The sequence below is a fragment of the Mus caroli genome, chromosome 10 (assembly GCF_900094665.2).
Source record: "Mus caroli chromosome 10, CAROLI_EIJ_v1.1, whole genome shotgun sequence".
NCBI lineage: Eukaryota > Metazoa > Chordata > Mammalia > Rodentia > Muridae > Mus > Mus caroli.
In genome coordinates, this window is record NC_034579.1 from 16,398,470 (window position 1) to 16,415,545 (window position 17,076).

The 17,076-nt window shown below is 42.9% G+C and overlaps 1 protein-coding gene and 1 pseudogene across 1 annotated transcript; both read left to right on the forward strand.

The window, feature by feature from the left end:
• The first annotated feature begins 1,308 nt into the window (after window positions 1-1,308).
• On the forward strand, window positions 1,309-10,641 carry LOC110303433 (mitochondrial fission regulator 2-like). The gene is made up of 6 exons (XM_021174529.2): window positions 1,309-1,371; window positions 1,778-1,878; window positions 5,833-5,937; window positions 6,382-6,494; window positions 7,049-7,284; window positions 10,412-10,641. Exons 1-6 carry the CDS (start codon window positions 1,359-1,361, stop codon window positions 10,639-10,641), a joined length of 798 nt encoding a protein of 265 aa, XP_021030188.1. The 5' UTR covers window positions 1,309-1,358.
• A 483-nt stretch (window positions 10,642-11,124) lies between these two features.
• On the forward strand, window positions 11,125-15,347 carry LOC110303920 (annotated as a pseudogene).
• The last annotated feature ends 1,729 nt before the right edge of the window (window positions 15,348-17,076 follow it).

Consider the following 17,076-nt stretch of genomic DNA (forward strand, 5'->3'; position numbering starts at 1 on the left):
TATATATATATATATATATATTTTATTTAAGAATATATGTTTGGGTTTTTTTTTATGTTTGTTTTTGGTTTTTTGAGACAGGGTTTCTCTGTATCCCTGGCTGTCCTGGAACTCACTTTGTAGACCTGACTGGCCTCGAACTCAGAAATCTGCCTTCCTCTGCCTCCCAAGTGCTGGGATTAAAGGCGTGCGCCACCACTGCCCAGCTATTTTCTGGTTTTTCGAGACTGGGTTTCTCTGAATAGCCCTGGCTGTCTTGGAACTCACTTTGTAGACCAGGCTGGCCTCGAACTCAGAAATCCTCCCGCCTCTGCCTCCGGAGTGCTGGGATTAAAGAAGTGTGTGCCACCACGCCCGGCAATTGTTAAGATTAAGAAAACATTCCTAAGAAAACAAAAGAAAATGTTTATGAATTTCAAAACTTAATGCTCACGTCCTCGTGACATGCCAAATTATTTAATAATTTATCCAATATTATTAAAATATTATTTAATTATTTAATAATAATGATTATCAATATAGCAATATAGTATAAATAAAATTAATAAATAAAATTATTTAATAATAATTATAAATTATTTAACTGAGGTTTTGTAATTACATTACTACAGTTAAATATCAATTTGTGAATTGGATTGTGAGTATAGCTACATGACCAGTGTATATAACTCTGCTTTCCATAATCTCTTACTTTCAATGCAAAACAAGGTTTTTTTTGGTTTTGATTAAACCTTTTTTGCTTTTCATTAGCTTTCAAAAGTTTGAAAGGTAAAGGTGTAAAAAAAGCCTTAGGGTCCGCGAGATGGCTCAAGCAGCCTGCTACCAAACCTGAGGTCTCAAGTTCTATCCCTGGATCCTACACAAATTGTCCTTTGACTTTGAAGCAGGTACTTTGGCATGTGCATGTGTGGCGTGCACACACTAAGACATGTAAACAACTAGATTGGACAGTGTGGCTCAACATGAGTAATCCCAGCATTTAGCAAACGGCTAGATATTTTCGCAGACTGACTAAACAATTACAAGTGGGCGGATTCTTTGTTGAATGTTGGTAAGGCTTGACACCTTCCTGGCAAAGGACTGAGTTGAAGCACAAGTTGAAAAGTCAGATCACAATTCAGAACGCTGGGCGCACGGTGCGCATGCGCTTTTCGGATGCGCCTATTGGTTTTTGCCCTTCCAATCACCGGCGGCGTCCTCCAGCGGCGTCCAATAGGGTTAGACCCCGAGTTCTGGCCCGCGAAGCTTGATCTTCCAGGCTGGGGTCGAGTCGGAATAGGCGAGCGGTTCCGGGAAGACGCTACTCTGCGGCTGTAGGTCGCGTCCGGAGAGTTTCCTCGGCCGCCTGGCGCCGTGCAATGCCGCGGGATGGTGAGTGGCACAGGCTCCGTTAGTCCTCGGCTTCCGGTCGGCGGCCGGTGACGGACGGACGGACGGAAGCGCGGGCGGGTGGCGTTCCTCGCGGGGTGAAGAGAGCGGCGGGGCGGTTCTCTCCAGGGGCAGCAGAGCTCCAGGGATGGTGATCTTGGCTGTCGCACATTTGCTTGTCAGAATCCCTTTACACACACACACACACACACACACACACACACACACTGGGTAAGATAGCAATGGAATTTAGCAAAGTGCTCTTTCTTTCCTTTTAAGTCTCTCTTCAAAATAATAGCTCTCCAGGAGCAATCACTTGATGGTGTTTGAAAGGTCTCTGTGGTTTCCTTAGTGCGGTCTATGTAGCAGTTACTTGTCAAGAGTGATAATTGATAACTTCTCTTCTAAGGTACCAACGAACAGCGTTTTCTTGAACTTGCTTCACCAATGTCTTTCATTCTAAATATATTAAGAAACGTGCTGGAATATTTCGGTGTTCCCGTAGACCAGGTAAAAGTCTTTTATTAATTTTGCTAACTTTATTTTTGGGTCTCATTATTGACGTTGCTTTGAGACAGGATATTGTGCAGCTTAGGCTAAAAGTCTGGATTTTGCTGCTAGTCTCGGGTCGTTTTTGTTCTTTGAGCCAGGCAGGGCACTATGCAGTTCAGGCGTTCCTTGAGCTCCTGATCCTCCCCCACCCCCCACCACCTACCAAGGGCTGATTACAGATGTCTGCCCTGATTAGTTTTTATTGTCAACTCGATATTAGAGTCCTATGGCAAGAGGGAACCTCAAGAAATAGCTTAGAGTACGTTGGCTTGTGGCCCTGTCTTTAAGTGAGTGTCCTTACTGTTCATAGTTGTGGTAGGGCCCAGCCCTGTGGAGGATACCATTCTTGGGATAATGAGTTCTGAGCTGTGTAAGAAAGCTAGTTGAGCCTGAGCCAGGGTTTCTGCTTCTATTCCTGCCTGACTTCTCTCAATGATGATGAATCATGACTGGCTAGTTTCATTTCAGCTTGACACAAACTGTAATGATCTTAGAAGAGGGAGCCCTGATTGAGAAATTGCCTTCCAAAGGTCAGGCTATAGGCTAGTCTGTAGAGCATTTTCTTAGTGATTGATGAGGGAGAGCCTAGCCCATTGTGGGTGGTACCACCCCTGAGCAGGTGGCCCTAAGTTTTATAAGAAAGCTGGTGGAACAAGTCAGTTATCAGCATTCCTCCATCAGCTCCTGCCTCCAGGTTCCTGCTCTGTTTTGAGTTTCTGTCCTAACTTCCTTCCATGATGACATTTTTTCCTCCCCACATTGCTTTTGGTCATGATGCTTCTCATAGCAGCAGATAGAAAACAGCAAAGTCACACCTCGTGTGTTAGTACAGGCCTATAGCCTCAGTTGTTGGAGAGACTGAGACAGAGGGATCTATATTTCAGGGTCACCTTAGGCTACAGAGTGAGTTGAAGACCATCTTGGGCAGCTTAGTGAGACTCTCAAAGTCAAAGGGCATGAAGTAGGGCTAGGATATAAATAAGATCAGTGGCTCTGTGGTAGAACACTTGCCCAGCATGAGCAAGGCTCCCAAGGTCAATCCCAAACTCTGGAAAGAAAGCCTCTGGGTAAACATGGCAGTCTTTGTTTCGGTGGGAGAAGGATGAGTCTGCAGTAGTGCACCGTTGATAGTGTGGTATTCAGGGGTCCTTTACTCTCTCAGTCAGAGCCCAAGAAGACCCAGGGATCACCACAGAGTTACGGTTGTTGTCCTTGTTCTCATATGACTCACTATTTGTAAAAGTCTTTTGCATTTGGGAGGCTGAGGCAGGTGAATTTGAGGCCAGACTGAAAATGAAATTATTTTATTGCTTCTTCATAACTGTACTTTTACTACTGTTATGAATCTAATGTAAATATCTTATGTGTGACCCCCCCCACCCCCCAAAGAATTGACACCCACTGGTTGAGAACCACTGGTTAGAGTTTCAGAATAGCCAGGGCTATATAGATCCTATCTCAAAAACACAAACACATGCAAAATAATGAGTGGCTTACAAAATGGTAAGTTATCCGTAAAGATGGTGGGATGAATTAGAAAAATTATCAGGGGTAATGCCAAGATTTTAAACAAAAGTAAGTGGAACTATGATGTTGCCCAGATGAAAAGGCAAGAGCATGATGAGAGGAACTCAGTAAGGCAGAGGGATTGTTGGGGCACGTGGTCGAAATGTCCCACAGACAATTAAACATACTGGTCTAGAAGGGCCTAGGAAAGAAAAGACATCAGATTAGGGAGTTTGCTGTGTTCTGTTGATGTCTGAAGCCATGGAGTTAGAATAATAATGTGAGGTGCTGTTAGGTGATGCTGAAACATTTTAAATATCGTAATAGTGAGACATATGAGAACACGGACCAGCAGTTAGAGATTTGCTTATCATTATTAGGCATTTAACAATGTTTGGTGTAACTTCTGAGTTCAGAAGGCTGAGGTAGGAGAGTCGTTCCTGCACAACTTTGGGATTGACCTGACTGGGTTTCTAGTGAATGGAGAAAGGACAGACATGTGGCTGAAAACGTCAGGACGGGGTTGGCTACGCCCTCTGTTGGTTGGAGATGCATTGGCACTGGGAAATCCAGCACATTGATGATACACAGCCAAATGAGGAATCTGTTTGTTATGTGACTGAACGAGGATGTAGGTTTCTCACACACGGCTGAAGGAGAGGCAGCCTAGGTGATCCTGGATGCGCTCTCTCTAGGGAAGCTGTAGTTACCAGAGAGGAGGAGTTGTGGTTGGTACTTTGTGCATCTGAACTCCAAGCCAGGGAAGGTCTTGCCACTCTCATTGGTCTGAGGCACATTTGCCCCTGACCATGCTCACGTCAACAATACACATTCACTCACAACTTCATCTGCTTGCTACAGAGTTGAGAGTTCAAGGCTAGCCTAGGATATATGACAGGACAAGCCCAATGTCAGCTAACATGCCAACTCAGACAGGGGAAGTTCCACACGGTTCCACCCTTACAGGAAATGTTATAGGTGGTCAGTGTCTGCTGAGAGAGGAATAATCAATTGAGGAATGAACTCCCACATAGCTTATGCCATCACAAGTGGTCAGCCTTGGACACATAAGCTAAATGGATTCAGTTGGTTAGGTATATATGTGTGGTGTGTATGTGTGTATACATATATATATTTATACATTTATTAATACTATTTAATAAATGAGATGTTGAGATGTTGAAATTATTTAAACCCAATCTGGGGTTTCTACCCTGCCTTTTACTATTTAGTTTTCAGATAAAAGACACACACCTTTATATTTATAATAAGCTTTACAGCATTAGAGCTGGGCAGATATCTCTCTTCTATGCTCTTAGAATCTACTTTCTTATAGATAACTGCAAGTTATTGCTTACTATGTTTCATCTGGCTGCTCTTCACTCCAATTGGCCCGCCCTCAGGGCTAACCTAGGTCATCTTTTCCTCTCTGCCCTCTTCTCTCTCTCCTCCTGGTCTGTTCCACCCTCTCTGACCTATGTCAATTCTGCCCAGGTATAGGGTATAGGCATCTTAATTTACCAATCAGAAATAACTTGGTGGCAAGGTCACTTGGGTCTATGTGCTGACTTTCTTGTCTCAGGGGCAACCAGGTTTTGAGGGCCTGCACTTAGCATTATAATGCACAGCAAAAGACCAAAGTTACAATCAGAGGAATCATGCATTTGGGACAGGGATGCGAGAGAAGTTGGAGCAGGGAGAAGGAAGGAGAGAGTGCGGTAGAGGCAGTCAGTGCTCACGTAGGACGTTCCCCTCCAAACAAACAACATGCAAGCAGGAATAAAGCCAAACATACTTCAGGAAAGAACTCCCCCCCAATCCCCTCTTTTTGAGTCAGGGTTTCTCTATGTAGTCCTTATTGTCTTGTAATTCACTCTGTAGACCAGGCTGGCCTTGAACTCAGAGATCCTCTTGTCCCTGCCTCCTAGGTGCTGCTGGGTTTAAAGGTGTGTCTAGAAAGAATTTCTGTGGGTGGAGATAGGATTGACTTGGGACAGTCTGAAGGACCTGTGGTGAGGAAGGGAAGTGGTGTCAGTAACCTTTTGAAAGCTTTGGAAAAGAGATTGAGAGAGGCCATCAGCTGGAAGGAATCCGAGGATCTCTGTCTCCTCAGCTTTGAGACCACACCATGCCAGCATCTCTACGTGGGGTCTGGATATTATATTTGGGATCTAATGTGTCTATAGTCAACTTTGACTAAATTATTTTTCTAACCCCATACTTTAGTGTTTTTTCAAGATAAATGTTAATAAGGTTTAATTCTTTAAGAAAGATACTTTTAAGTATATGCTGTTAAAGTTTTCTTTGTAGAAATAAAGGTTACTACATCTGTTACATCTTTTTATTTTCTTAGATATATAAACATACTTAACTGGCATGTATGTTAAACAAAGCTTTTTTTTCTAGGATTTGCTGATTTGTCAAAATAAAAACTGTGGGTCAGCTCGGAGTATTGTTCGTATTATTGGGAGAATGCTTCCTTTAAAGCCTTGCAGAAGACCTCATTTTGAGGTGAGTTAGTCACCATGTGTTATTTAAGCCCTGTGTATAAAGTAATTTAGGTACTCCCAGGATATAGGATAGAAGGACAAAGGAAGAAATGTGCCTGTAAGCCAAGGGCCTTTAGTTTACTTCTACAAATAAATTATCTCACATTGTTTCTTTAATTGTATTCCAAGTCAGTACAAAGAATGCCTGGGGCTTGTTTTTATCCGACTTTGTATTTTCCCCGTGTGGCTGTGTGATGGATGAGATTAGCCATGGGGAGAAGACATGGCTACTCCCTCGGGTGGAAGAAGAACATTGCTCCAGCTTTTTTTTTTTTTTTTTTTTTTTAATATCTTTTTTTCCCTTTTCTGTTTTAGACCGTTAACTTATTTACTATGATGAAACATGGGTCCTGTGTTTTCCCTGAGTCTCTGTGGGGTTCTGACTTTGTTTTTCTTTTTGTTATAGTTGATCCCGCATGTGGACTCTAAGGAGTCTGATGATTACGAACTTACAGTTCCATCTTTTGCTGATGTTTTATGTGTGGCAAATGATGAAGAAACCAGTTGTCTCAGATTTCGGTAATTCTATCTGTTTGCCTTGGGACATGGGTATAGCCTAAAACTTGAATTCTTGCAAGTGTTGAAGTTTGTTTCTAATGAGTAGACATTTTTGTTCTGTTTTTGTGATATGCTGTGTCCTGATATTTTTGTAATATGGATGAATGATGGCATCTCATTTTCTAGCCTTTTCTAGTATATATTTTCAAAAGCTGTTTTTGCATTTAAATTTTTGAAAATGGTTTTCTCTTTGTCCATGAGTGTTTTTTATTTTGATCAGGTCATCTCCTTCACCCTCCCACCCAGCTCTTCCTCTGTCCTTTTCACACTTTTCCCAGTTTTCACATCATCATGTGTGAGTGTGGATGAGTGAGTGTGGAAGTGTATGTGAATGTGTGTGAGTGTGTGTTGAGTAAGTTTGTGTGTTGAGTTTGTTTGTCCTGGAACTTGCTCTGTCGATAGGCTGGCCTCTAACTCGGCGATCTGCCTGCTTCTGCCTCGAGAACTGCGCTGGAATTGTCTTTTACAGTTTGAAAAGTTTCCTCCCTGTGCGTTTTCTTTCCCTTTACTCGCAGACATAGTCTATGGCAAAAGAAGGAAGAAAGAAAAATTGCTCCTTTTCATCCTTCAAAACTAATTTGGGATCCATCATCACCTGGTCTAAGACAGAACAAAACAGAGACAGACGATCTGCCTGTAAATGAAGCTGCAATTAAAAAGATAGCTGCCCTTGAAGATGAGCTGACTTTTCTCAGGTCTCAGATTGCTGCGATTGTGGCAATGCAGGACCTGAGAGAGAGCAGAGAGACTGGTAAGTAGTTGTACAGTTTGTTTCTACTGGAGGGGTACTGAGCTGACTCGAGTCAGCAGCGTTCTGAGTAAAACATCCGTGACTACATCATAGCAGCCTGCTGTGAACCAAGGCTAAAGGAGACGTAGCTGTACTACTGAGGGCCGTTTTGTTTGTTAAGAAGTCATGACTTCTGAGCAAGCTTTTTTAATTCTTCAAGGAATTAGAAGCCAGGCACATGGAGGTCATGCCTGTAATTCCAGCGTTTCAGAGGCTGGGGCAGGGAGACTGCCTTGAGTTGAAAGCTACTCTTGGCTGTACAGTGCGACCATATCTCAAAAACCAAAAATAAGGGCTGGGGATGTAGTTTGGTTGTAGACTGCTTTGGAATAAAAGGACACAGTTGGGCACACCTTCATTCTAGCACTTGGGAGGGGGACACAGAAAGTTCAAGGTCATCTGTAGCAACACAAGAGTTTGAGGTTAGCCCGACTCCATGAAAACCTCTCAGAAACACCAAGACAAAATAAAAAACTAATACAAAATAACTCAAACTAATGAATGATTTTTATTAAAAATTTTTAATGATTTATTTTTATCTTCTGAGTATTGGTGTCTTACCTCCATTACTGTCTTTATGAGGGTGTAAGATCCCCTGAAACTAGAGTTCGACAGTGCTGGAAATTGAACTCTGGTCTGAAAGAGCAACTAGTGTTCTTAACCATTGAGACTTCTCTCTAGCCCCATAATTAACCATTGAGACTTCTCTCTAGCCTCATAATTAACCATTGAGACTTCTCTCTAGCCTCATAATTAACCATTGAGACTTTTCTCTAGCCTCATAATTAACCATTGAGACTTCTCTCTAGCCTCATAATTAACCATTGAGACTTCTCTCTAGCCCCATAAATAATTTTTAAAAAGGAAAGAATGCATGGTTTGAAAGACCAGAATAGGTTTGAGACCATGTATATTTATAGTCTAGTTTTTGTTTTTAATTTTTTTTTAGATTGTGTGTATGAATATATGCCTGTAATAAATGTTTGTGCACCATGCATGTACCTGTTGTCCAGGGGAGTCAGGAGAGGGCATCAGGTCTCCTGGAACTGGACTTAGAGGTGGCTGTGAGCTACCATGTGGGCACTGGGAACTGAACTCTGGTCCTGGAACAGCAAGTGCTTCAATAGTTGAACCATTTCTCCAGCCCCTAGTCTTAGGTAATTTTTTTAAAAATGATTTTCTTTTACATGTATGTGTTTCTCTGCATGTATGTGCACGGTGTGCATGCCTGGTACCTGCAAAGGCTAGAACAGAACATCAGACCCTCAGAAACAGGTCGTGAGCTGCCACCTGGGTGCTCTGCAGGAGCAGCTGGGCACCTCTCACCTGCCGAGGCTGCTCTACAGCGTGGCTGTAGATTCTGATGGTACTCGCTCATCCAGTTCAGGGGATAATGGTTTCCAGATGTCTTTTTCTAAGCTTTTAGAGATGTATCTTTTTTTGTTTTGTTTTGTTTTTTGTTTGTTTTTATTTATTTATTTTTTGTTTTCAAGAGAACAAGACTTTATTGAAACATTAGGTTTAAAAGTTTGGGGGCTGGAGAGATGACATGGCTCAATGGTTAAGAACACTGGTTGCTTTTCCATAGCACCTTGCTTCAATTCATAGCACCCACATGGCAGCTCAAGATGTCCAGTTCCAGGGGAACTGATGCCTTCCTCTGGATTCCGAAGGCACATACTACACATACATGCAGGAAAAAATGAAGTCACCTCTTCTTGACAACCCAGCACTGGTACCTGGAGACCCTATATTTCTGCCCTGGCCACTAGCCTGTATGACAGTCAAACAGGGAAACTAACCTGGCCATGTTGGTTCTACTTCAAGATGCTACAACCAGAGAAACTCCCTCTAGCAACAATTATTTACAATTTGAAGGCTAATCCATTCAGGCATGGTGCTAGAAATATTTCCCCAGCAACTGGGGACTCAGCAAAAATGAGCCTTTAGGGTTAGTGCGCATGCAAGCCCACTGTTGGCACACCTGCAGTCTCAGCTTCTGGGAGATGGAGAGATTCATATCCTTGGTGTGCTAACAGCCAATTTGGACTGACAGTTTGTTAAAACCAAACCAAGCCTGCAGCTAGAATTCATTGTCCCCTCCCCCAATCAATTGGTTACAGTAAGTAGGCTCAGGTCTATTACAGTAACTTGAAGGTACAGGGATTGAGTGGTGCCCACAGGAGATGTATCTTGTTTTAAACATAAAAGTTTTAGGGTCTAGAGAGGTGGCTCAGTGGTTAAATGCACTGTTCCATATGACCTGAATTTGGTCATTGGTACTCATGTTGGGTGACTCATAACAATTTATAACCCCAGCTCCAGGTGAATCTGACCCACTCTTCTGTGCTTACATGCACATACCCTTCCACATAGTTAACAGTGAAAGTAAAATCTTTTTTCAAAACCATGAGATTTAAGGAATATAGGCTCTGAAAACTTTTCACATCAGATTTGATTGTAAGGGGCTATGTGTAAGTATGATTACTAAAATTTTACATATATGTTTATTGGCACATAGTACACATTAACTTGTACAGTACACTAATAGATGCAGCATATAGTCACAGTATAATTTATATAGTTGAATCACCTAATACTTTATATGGATACACAGACACAATCATACGGGAATGCACTCTGTTTCTAAGCAAGGATGATGAGTCACAGCTCTTTAGGAGCAGATGTATGAGAACGTTTCTCAGTTTAGGAAATCACCTGTACACCATAGGCCTAGTTCTCAGATGTCATTTTAGAGCTGACACAGCGATGTGAGTACTTGTAACTCTGTGTTAATGTTTTGCTTTTAAAATTGGAGAATGAAGTTGAGATTTTCTATGGGTTCCTAGAAATCACTTTATTTCCTCTTTAAGATGTGCCTTTAGGGTACCCCGTGATGTGTCCTGACTGGATTAGACATGAGCTGAAACTTTTGCTGAACACTCCTGGGGGACTGACATGGTCTTGCTTGCTGTCTTGGCTACTCGTTGGTCTTTAGCAGGATTACAGGAGTGTTACTGTTCTGGCTCTCGCTGGCTTTGTATATTATGCTAAGGATTGTCTGTGGTTTGGGGATTTTTTTCTTTAGGCTTCATCGACTTGAGTGATGAACAAGTGCCACCATCATCAGCGACCACAGGGCTGAGTGTGGAACCAGACCACGCTCCAAGTGTGGTGCTTTCTCCCCCTCCTCCTCCCCCTCCTCCCCCTCCTCCCCCTCCNGGGCGGGCACAGCAGCTGCACCTCCTACTGTCCTGCAAGACTCCCTCTGTTCCTTCTCAAGCCCATAGCCTGCTCACCAAGGAGCAGCACCATTAAAAAACAAAACAAAACAACAACAACAACAAAAAGCTAGGAATTAAGTATTGGTAGCTCCAGCCTGTCCCAAGCATAGTCTGTCTGAATGTTAAGGTCTTGAAGCTGATTAGACCCTCTGAGCATAGGCAGGCCATAGTCTATCTACTTCCACAGGCAGTGGTTTACAAACACTAGGGTGATGCTCTCACATCACCTGTGTGGCTATGGCCAGAAAGGAAGCCTGCAGGGTCCAGACCAGAAATTCAGATTTAGTGTATCAGGGGTAGGTGGGGTCTAGCAGACCACCAGCAGATACTGATACCACTGGTTCTAGGGAATGGTTATCGGTCACAAGTCTCTTAATTGGTGCCACCACCAAGCAACATGCAGTTAAAAGTCCTTTTTATCCAGTAAAAGGAGCAGAGTTTTAAGAATATAGTTCAGGTTTGGCGGCTGTCTGCAGGCTGGCCTCCCGGCGTTTCCCCAGCTGCCTGGTGGCTTGCAATGCAGCAGGACAGTACCAACGAACAATGTTTTCTTGAACTTGCTTCACCGATGTCTTTCATTCTGAATCTATTATGAAACATGCTGGCATATTATGGTGTTCCCATAAACCAGCTTTTTATAGGATATGCCAATTTAAGACTATGGGTCAGTTTAGAGTATTGTTCATGTTATTGGGAGAATGCTTCCTTTAGAGCCTTGCCGAAGACTTCATTTTGAGTTGACCCCACACATGAACTCTAAGGAGTCTGGTGATTATGAACTTACAGTTCCATCTTTTGCTGATGTTTTGTGTGTGCCAAATGATGAAGAAGCCAGTTGTCTCTGATTTCAACATAGTCTATGGAAAAAGGAGGAGGAAGGGAAAATTGCTCCTTTTCACCCTTCAAAATTAATTTGGGACCGGTCGTCACCTGGTCTAAGACACAACAAAACAGAGACAGGCGATCTGCCTGTAAGTGAAGCTGCAATTAAAAAGAGCTGACTTTTCTCAGGTCTCAGATTGCTGAAATTGTGACAATACAGGGGGGACCTGAGAGAGAGCGGAGAGACTGGCTTCATCGACTTGAGTAATGGACCCAGCATGGAGCAAGTGCCACCATCAGCAGCAGCCACAGGGCTGAGTGCTGAACCAGACCACATTCCAAGTGTGGTGCTTTCTCCCCCTCCTCCTCTCCCTCCTCCCCCTCCTCCTCAGTTTTCTCTGCAGCCTCCAAGTTCTCTTCCCATGCAACCTGGATCTGCTAATACACGTGACATAGATAGTCTGGCTACTGAAATGGAAAGGCAGCTCTCAGGTGTTAAGAAGACCGGTGATAGCCATCATTCAAANAGCCAGAGACTTAGTGCTGTCCCAAANATGTTGGATGTTCTGAAGGATGTGAATAAGGTCAAACTTCGGCCCGTGGAAAGGTCACCAGGCGGCAGACCCGTTCAGAAGAGGAAGAGACGACGGAGTTCAGAATGGGATCCAGTGTCTTTAATATCTAATGCACTGAAGCAGAAGTTTGCATTTCAAGATGATTCCTTTGACAAAGAAAATAGTTCCTGGGAGTGTTCTCCATTTTCTAGTCCTGAAACTTCAAGGGTGAGTTGTGATGGGGAAGCAGTAACTTACTTTCTCAAGTATGCTCTTTGTGATTGAGCTGTGCGTGCGCACACATACACACACACATACACACACACACACACACACACACACACATACACACACACACATACACACACATATGTACATATATATGTATATACACACATACAAACACATATATGGTAGGTTATACATTGTTTACTATTATTTGTTTGCGGTGGGATCTCATGTGGTAGCCCAGGCTGTCCTGGAACCTGGGGAAACCTCCTGCTTTAGCCACTCATGCTGGGAGTAGAGCTGTGAGTCTTCATGACAGTTTATCCATTAGTTTTGTTTTTGTTTTAATGGTAATACTTTTTTCTTGCCATTTTTGCATTCTTTTTGATATTAGTTTACCATAAGAGAAAACACAATTTGAAAAACACAGATGCAGTCTGGTGGTGGTGGCAGCAGTGGTACACACCTTTAATCAAAGCATTTGGAGAAGGCAGAGGCAGGTGGATCTCTGAGTTCGAGGTCAGCCTGGGCTACAAATGGAGTATAGGACAGCCAGGGCTAAACAGAGAAACCCTGTCTTGAAAACCAAAAAAGAAGAAGAAAAAAAGAAAGAAAAGAAAAAGCCACAGATGTATGATGGTCTATACTAGGTAGGTGCTAAGTTGATACTGCTATCTGTAGTATGAATGAGACATTTGAAATTTTAGGATGACTAGAGAAGAGCTGTGTAGTAGGTTCAGCCTCACTCTGCTGGATATAAGTACTCCAGTATTTTTGCTGTCAGATATGAAGGGCTTGGATTATTTAATTGAATGGAATGTTAACCCTGTTTGTTGAAAAAGCAAAAGGACCATAGTTATTATTTCCCCCTGAGATTGGCCCAGAGCTTATTTTGTAGAGCAGGCCTGCCTCTTGTGCCCTGAGTGCTGAGGGTGAAGGCTGTACCACCATGCCTGGCCAGACTCACAGTTATCTTTAAAGCAGTCTTTATGGATGCATGAAATGGTATTACACTGTAGGGAGTGATTCTCATACTCACTTAGTTGAGGTCAGACCTAAGAATGAACCTTGTAATCAACAGGAAGAACAGCATCTGAAGTCAGTAGCTAGCACCCAAGAATGCTCCCCAGCAGAGAGAGGCTAGAAAACTGAAATGTCTGCAGCTGCTCAGATAGCATGATATTGTGGGAGGTGTGTTCTTTCAGGAAGGTCACTGCAGAGTAGCTGTGGCACATAGTGTGTACATAATCAGGTGTTGCTTCATAGTGGTATTTTATATATGTGATAATGCCAGGAAGTATCTAGTTAAGTGGTAGCATGCATGCAATGGTAAGTTTGATGCCCAGTACCCTAAAACAAACTAGCAAAATAACCTGCCCTTCAAACAAAACAGAGAAAGCACACAGTTGTCTTTGGGATTACTAGCTGCATCTTCACTGTGTGTAAATGTGTTCTGAAGGAAGTGTTCAGGTCTAACATTTGGGTGGCACTTGATCCTTGCAAGGTAAGGATACCTCTGTGGCCATTGTTCTGCCTGTGTGAGCTAACCAAATATTAGGTGGAGAAATTTGGAAACCAAGCAAGCGATAACAAAAATGCTTGCTGCATCTGTAGTGAGCGCAGAGACATCTTTTTTGGTTGTTTTCCTTAAACTATTTACAGAAGGTTTACAGTGTACACAGGAAGGCTTTCTCCTGGTGGTAGTGGATTACTGAAAACTTCATTGGGTTGTAATGTGCTGTTTGATGCTTGTTCATTGATTCTTGGTACTTTCTTAAAAAAAAAAAAGTTAACTGGGCAATGGTGTTGCACGCCTTTAATCCCAGCACTTGGGAGGCAGAGGCAGGCAGATTTCTGAGTTTGAGGTCAGCCTGGTTTACAGAGTAATTACAGGACAGCCAAGGCTACACAGAGAAACCTTGTCTTGAAAAACCAAAAAAAAAAAAAAAAAAAAAATTACGTGTGTGTATCTCAGTTTGAGTAAGTTAGTTCTCTGGGCCCCACCTTGTGGGCCCTGGCGACCCAGCTCACTCTCACGCCTGGAGTCTGGTGTCTGTCCCCACTGAGCTGCTGTCTGCCTTGGCACTACTAACCGCAAGTGTTTTAGAAGTGGCATTCTTTTTATTTACTTCAGTAGCTCTTAGTTTCAGGCTGGATGTGGGGACTGCTGTTGACTGAAACCTGCTTTGGTTTGAATGTAGGTGGTTAGCTCCCCCCCCCCCCCCCCAGCTCTGTGCTCACAGCATGGTGCTAACTTGGGGAGTGTTGTGGGTACTACAAAGGCCTCAAGTCATGGGGGACATGTTTGTAAAGGGAATTGTGGGAACTTAGATGCTTAGGTGTTTTCTGATTGCTTGCTCAAAAGGTGAGTGGTTTGTGCCTCTTTGCAGTCCTGCTGTGAGATGCATGCCCCTTAATGGCTTCCAGTCTTGGACTGCAATAGTGAGCCAAAATGCACCTTCTGCTCGCTTGTGAGTCTTCAGCTCCTGACATTCTTGCTCTTGTTTGCTGTTGAATGAATGAAACCTCTAAGTTCCATCCAGTTCTCAGCTGCCTTCTGATTTCTCACTTGTTCCCCTCCTCTCTCCCTCCCACCATTTCTGTTTTTACATTTTAGTAATTTTGTGTTAAACTTTTGCTTTGTTTCAGTTTTGACATCACATTCTCCAACAGAAAGATGGTGACCTAAGGGAAGGACTGATAATATAAAAGCAGTTATCCAGGCTATCAGAAGCAAAAACTGTGCTCACACTTGGACAGACAGAGCCACGTGGCATCCTTCACTGTCTGTCAGAGAATCACCACCTCTGTTAGGGTGATCAAGCTGTACTCTGGGACCCATCTCCACCCAGCCTGAGGAATGAGGAAGACACTTAAGAATACTGTCCCTGCTTTTGGAAGATGTGGCATTTAAGTGGCTACTGAAGAGGGGTATAGATTCCCTGCTTTATGAGACTGCTACTGAAAATGAAATACATGGTTCAGTGAGCTTCCTAAAATTATGGCTTCCTACTGAGGCTCCTTTCAGTCTTGGGAGTTGCTGTGATACGGTTTGTTTGGCCTTGTAGATTTTTAGTGAGCAGAAGATGATATTGTTTTTTATTAAGTTAGTCATAGTTGTGAAAACACAGGAACACCTGAGAAACTGAAGGGAAAAAAAAAGATAGTTACAATTTTAGACATGTAGGGTTGAACTTTCTACTGCAAGTAGAAGTAGACCCTTGATGAGTTCCATCCACACTGCCTTTGCACACACAGATGGCTGCTTTGTTCCCTTTGTTCTCTATTATGTTTGTACCCCATGATGTGTGTGTGTGTGTGTGTGTGTATATATATATATATATATATATATATATATACATACACACATATACCTATATACATACATATATATAAAGTAGATTTTATAATAAATGGATCTTTTGAATTTGGTTGAGTATTTAACATTTCAAATTATATTCTTACTGTTTGATGAAGTCTGGTTATTTTGTGAGAAGTGGTTATGTTTCTGTTAGAATTTCTTGGGGCAGGGGGTACAGGTGAACCCTAATTTATTTGCAGTAGGCTGTATCTCCTCATCTGTGTTAACGTGATTCATTTGCATGCTTCCCTGCTTGGTTTCGCCTGTGCTGCAGCAGGGAGCAGGGAGGCAGGGCCGTGTCTGTGGGGTCAGCACTCACCCATTCCCCCAGGTGCTCTCCTTTCAGAGGACCCTAACTTGTCTGTCACTCATCAAAAGTTTATTGTAAAGAACTTAGAAATAAAACCCGTTGTGTATCAGGGCCTCCATTTTGAATGCACTTTTGGCTCATCTCAGTGCTTTCCATGCATTGACTTGTTCAGTCCCAACACCAATAGCGTGGGTGTAGGCTTTTGGTAGCCTCACTCAGCAGATGGGAAACTGGGCAGAGGGAGTTACTAGTCCAGCCACTCTCCCGAGGTCCTCAAAGCCTAAGTGGTGAGATAGGTTGTGAAGCCGGCAGATGGATTTTCCAACCCCTGTTCTAACCATAGGAAACACTGTAAACACTTACAAAATTTTAACCTATTTAAACTGTGCATCATTACTGAAGGCATTTCAGATAGTTTACAGATAAAGTATGTAAGAAAGCAGTGTATTAACAAATTGAAAGTCAAAACACCTTAAGGCTGTAATTCTCTATATTTACCACTAGAGGGAAGTCCAGTACCAACCGAGCACACCGAGGTTGCTAACAGCTGTTAACCACAGCCAAGTGACAACTTAGTAGATGTCATTGGTAAAACAAGGTTAGATTGAGAATTGTGCAAGCATCTTCTGTAAAGGGCAGTCATAAATTATAAATTGGCATAACCTTGACATACTTTTGATCCTGCATCAGTAAGCCAATTCAACTTTCCCCCAGCAAATAGACACATAGCTTTAATTAAATTACACTAGTGTATAGGTCATGGGACAGTTGTCAAGAACTGTATGGGCCCTGGAAGATCACGCTCAAGTTGTCAGACTCCGTGGCAAGTGCTTCTACCCACCGAGCCATCTTGCTGGCCCACAAATAGATGTTTGTGAAAAGTCAATAATTAAAGCAAGCCATGCCAGTATTTAATTGTTAACATTCAAGATTGCAGTAGGATTATCCCCACTGTAAAGCTACAGTATGGCTGTTTTGCTAGGGAGCAGCACGGGTGGGTTTCATCCTGCGACACCTGCCTGGCTAACCTCCCTAAGGACCCTTCCGTTTAGCTCTGCTTTAAGCAGCTGGTAGCTATGGGGCTGTGCCAAGCCTCCTGTTGCTAGCTTTCTCTGGAAGCCCATACCTGGCTTTCAGCTTCCATAATCCTGTTTGAAGTGAGAGAATGACTAATCTTTTTTTTTTTTTTTTAAT